This window comes from Austrofundulus limnaeus, unplaced genomic scaffold (genome assembly GCF_001266775.1).
Source record: "Austrofundulus limnaeus strain Quisiro unplaced genomic scaffold, Austrofundulus_limnaeus-1.0 Scaffold1417, whole genome shotgun sequence".
Classification (NCBI taxonomy): domain Eukaryota; kingdom Metazoa; phylum Chordata; class Actinopteri; order Cyprinodontiformes; family Rivulidae; genus Austrofundulus; species Austrofundulus limnaeus.
Window position 1 is genome coordinate 30,738 of NW_013953819.1, and position 4,165 is coordinate 34,902.

Here is a 4,165-nt window from a genome sequence, read left to right on the forward strand (position 1 = left end):
GTAAAGTATGAACATGTAAAGTACGAGCATGTAAAGTATGAACATGTAAAGTATGAACACGTAAAGTATGAACATGTAAAGTATGAACATGTAAAGTATGAACATGTAAAGTACGAACATGTAAAGTATGAACATGTAAAGTATGAACATGTAAAGTATAAACATGTAAAGTATGAGCATGTAAAGTATGAACATGTAAAGTACGAGCATGTAAAGTACAAACATGTAAAGTACGAGCATGTAAAGTATGAGCATGTAAAGTACGAACATATGTAAAGTATGAACATGTAAAGTACGAACATGTAAAGTATGAACATATAAAGTATGAACATGTATCAAAGGCGATTGCTCCAAGACTGCATGGGAAGCTCAGCTTCCCCTAAAATGTAAAAAAAAAAAAAAAGTGATCAAATATATACTCGTGTGTACATGTCATTGACTAAATATGCGCTACAACGCGAGCAACTTTTGTTCAGAATCAGCTTCTTATCACTGGTAATGACGCAGCTTTCCTCACCCTCATTCCCATAACAGTGCTTTAAACAGTCGGATGCTCAGTTTCCACAGACTTCAATAGTGAGGCAAAAAAAAAATGCAGCGAAATGAGACGAGTCATTGGATAAATGCTGGGTTTTGTCCCGCCCCCGGACGCTCAGCGTCTCTGGGGGTCTATGGAGCAGTGGGTTGGCCTCAGCTGGCCCGGACGCTTAGCTTCTGCATGATGATTAGATGATCTGTCTGAGGCTGAATCCCTTTTTGAGTGAGAGTGAAATGAACGAATCAGCGATCTTTTAGTGTAAACATTCAGTGGGAGCAGTTTTTAGTTTCGTTTCTGTTCTGAGCTGAACCAGAGACTATCCTAGTCCACTTAGCAGCATTTTCTTTGTTAAAAACGATTAGCAACAAATCGAGCTTCTATTTCTGGTGGTTGTTTTGYAKCTGCTTGTGTTTGGAGACAGACTTCTATCACTCTTTCTGACGTCTATCACAGTTTCTGTCCAGCGGGTGCTGCTGAGCCCCTCCACCGTCACAAAGCACTCAAAGGCGGACACACTTCACTCTAGCCTCGCGTCAGTAACAAGGTACACATAATGGCAGAAAGTTTGAATGTTGTGGACTGGATTTTGGCGAAGCCATTTGATAGTCTTCCTTACGAAGAAAAACTTAGTTAAACAGCAGGGCTGATCAGCTCCTCAGATTAATTTGGTGCAAAAGGTGGGGGAAAGTAAGATAAAAAAACTTTTTATTGATCCCACAGTGGGGAAATAAGAGGTCCTTTCAGCTGTCCTGGTATAACAAAGTGAGCTGGCTGCTGTAAAAGACCATAGAATAATCTGGGAAATGATTATAAACGCACTGGATCAATTAATTCCTTTTAAAAAATCATCAAAGGAAAATTGTTAAAGAAATTTGAAATTGTTTAATTTGTATTTGAATGAGTCACTGTTTGAGGAGTTKAATTTTTTTGTTTTGTTTTATTATTTGTTTTATTATTCGTAAGTAAGTAAGTTAAATTTTATTTATATAGCGCCTTTCACAGAAATAAATTGACAAGGAGCTGTACATTCAGGGAAGGGGGAGGGGGCAGTTAAGACAGGTCATGTGGCAAACATAGTTGCACTACCTTTAGACAAACAGAACAACAGCTTGAAATACACAAAAGGAAAACTGAGTTAAAACAACCCACGAGAGTGCAAGATACCCTGGGGGGGGAGGGTGGTCTTAGGTCAGATAACACATAAAGGGGAGGTAAAATGGGGCGGTCTCAGAGGAGTGGGTGAAAATTAAGTGGGGGGTGGGGGGTGGGGTCCGTGCTAGGCCCAACCTAGCACAGACTAGCATTTGGTTTATTGTTTGAAATTAATATTTTCTTTGTTAATAGGAGCAGATATTGATATTTCTCTTCTGCTGCCTTTAATTTTTTTTATTTGTACTGTTTTGTTGTATGTAATGTTTTGTTTTTAAAAATGAAATGAATTAATACTATAAACTAAACAAAATGATCCGTGACAGGGTCACAGATCATCTCGGAGGGTAGAATTTATAAACCACACATTTTATGATGTAGGCCGAAACTGAGCTTCCTCTTCTTGAAAGACCAGCATCCGCCACTGCCATGTACAGTACTTAGGCAGGGCTCATTTAGTCTGGATTCCTGCAGAAATGTTGTGTGGCATGGCGTCTATCAGGCTGCAGCACTGCTCGGGTGTTCTGAGAACCCAGATTGCTCTGATAGTGGCCTACAGCTCTTCTGAAACCATCACTGACTGTGGAAACTTTACACTGGACCTCAAGCAACATGGATTCTATGCCTTTCTTCTCTTCCTCCAGACTCTGGGCCCATGATTTTCAGAGGAAATGCTAAACTTACTTTCATCAGAGAATACAACTTTGGACCACTCAGCAGCAGTCCAGTCCTTTTTGTCTTTAGCCCAGGTAAGACGCTTCTGACTGTCTCTTGATCAAGAGTGGCTTGACACAAGGTATACAAACAGCTGAAACCCATGTCCTCGTATGTCTTTGTATGTTGGCTCTTGAAGCACTGACTGCAGCTGCAGTCCACACTGTGAATCTCCCCCACATTTTTCATTGGGTTTTGTTTCACAATCTTCCCCAGGGTGTGGTTATCCCTATTGTTGTGTACTTTTTCTACCACATCTTTTCCTTCCTTTCACCTCTCTATTAATGTGTTTAGACATAGCGCTCTGTGAACAGCCAGGCTCTTCAGCAATGAGCTTTTGTGTCTTGCCCTCCTTGTGCAAGGTGTTGATGGTCGTCTTTTGGACAACTGTCAAGTCAGCAATCTTCCCCATGATTGTGTAGCCTATAGAACTAGACTGAGAGACCATTTAAAGGTCTTTGCACGTGTTTTTAATTAATTAGTTTATTAGAGTGAGGCACCAGGTGTCTTCAATATTGAACCTTTTTACAATATTCTGATTTTCTGAGTTACTGAATTTGGGATTTTCATTAGTTGTGAGTTATAATCATCAAAATTAAAAGAAATAACATGAAATATATCAGTGTGTGTGTAAAGAATAAGTTTATTATACAAGTTTCGCTATTTGAGTGGAATTACTGAAATAAAACAACTTTTTCATGATATTCTAATTTTGATTATTATTGTACAACTCAGCAGGTGAATTGTAGGCCTTTAATCTTTAACTGTTTTAGCTGAGTGTTTCCCACCTGCTCTTCAGGTGGAAGAGGGTCTGCTCTGAGGATGTAGTAGTAAACACAGGTCTTCCTCAACCACAGAGGGAAGGGGCCCTCCACAAACACCGGCCTCTTCGGGTTATGTTTGGCCAGCAGTTCCATCTGATCTGGACTCTGAACACCTGAAGCAAACAGAGGAAACAGCAGAAGTAAACATGTGAAACAGCTGAATTCAACAGAGGAAACAGCAGAAGTCAACATGTGAAACAGCAGAAGTCAACATGTGAAACAGCTGAAGTCAACATGTGAAACAGCTGAAGTCAACACATGAAACAGCTGAAGACAACACATGAAACAGCTGAAGACAACACATGAAACAGCTGAAGACAACACATGAAACAGCTGAAGTCAACACAGGAAACAACTGAAGTCAACACAGGAAACAGCTGAAGTCAACACGTAAAACAGCTGAAGTCAACACAGGAAACAGCTGAAGTCAACATGTGAAACAGCTGAAGTCAACATGTGAAATGGTCAACAGAGGAAACAGCTGAAGTCAACATGTGAAACAGCTGAAGTCAGCACGTACAACAGCTGAAGTCAACATAGGAAACAGCTGAAGTCAACATATGAAACAGCTGAAATCAACATAGAAAACAGCTGAAGTCAACATGTGAAACAGCTGAAGTCAACATGTGAAATAGTTGAAGTCAACATGTGAAACAGCTGAAGTCAACATGTGAAACAGCTGAAGTCAACATGTGAAACAGCTGAAGTCAACATGTGAAACAGCAGAAGTCAACAGAGTAAACAGTTGAAGTAAATACAGGAAACAGCTGATGTCAACAGAGGAAACAGCTGAAGTCAACATGTAAAACAGCTGAAGTCAACACAGGTAACAGCTGAAGTCAACATGTGAAACAGCTGAAGTCAATATGTGAAATAGTTGAAGTCAACATGTGAAACAGCTGAAGTCAACATGTAAAACAGCTGAAGTCAACACAGGTAA

General features: G+C 40.0%; 1 protein-coding gene across 1 annotated transcript in view; it reads right to left on the reverse strand.

The window, feature by feature from the left end:
* The window catches only part of ecsit (ECSIT signaling integrator), a 17,304-nt gene that overhangs the window by 3,302 nt on the left and 9,837 nt on the right, over positions 1–4,165 (reverse strand). Inside the window, exon 6 of the mRNA XM_014032319.1 lies at positions 3,190–3,338. Coding sequence (XP_013887773.1) covers positions 3,190–3,338 — 149 coding nt within the window. The remainder of the gene's footprint in view (positions 1–3,189; positions 3,339–4,165) is intronic.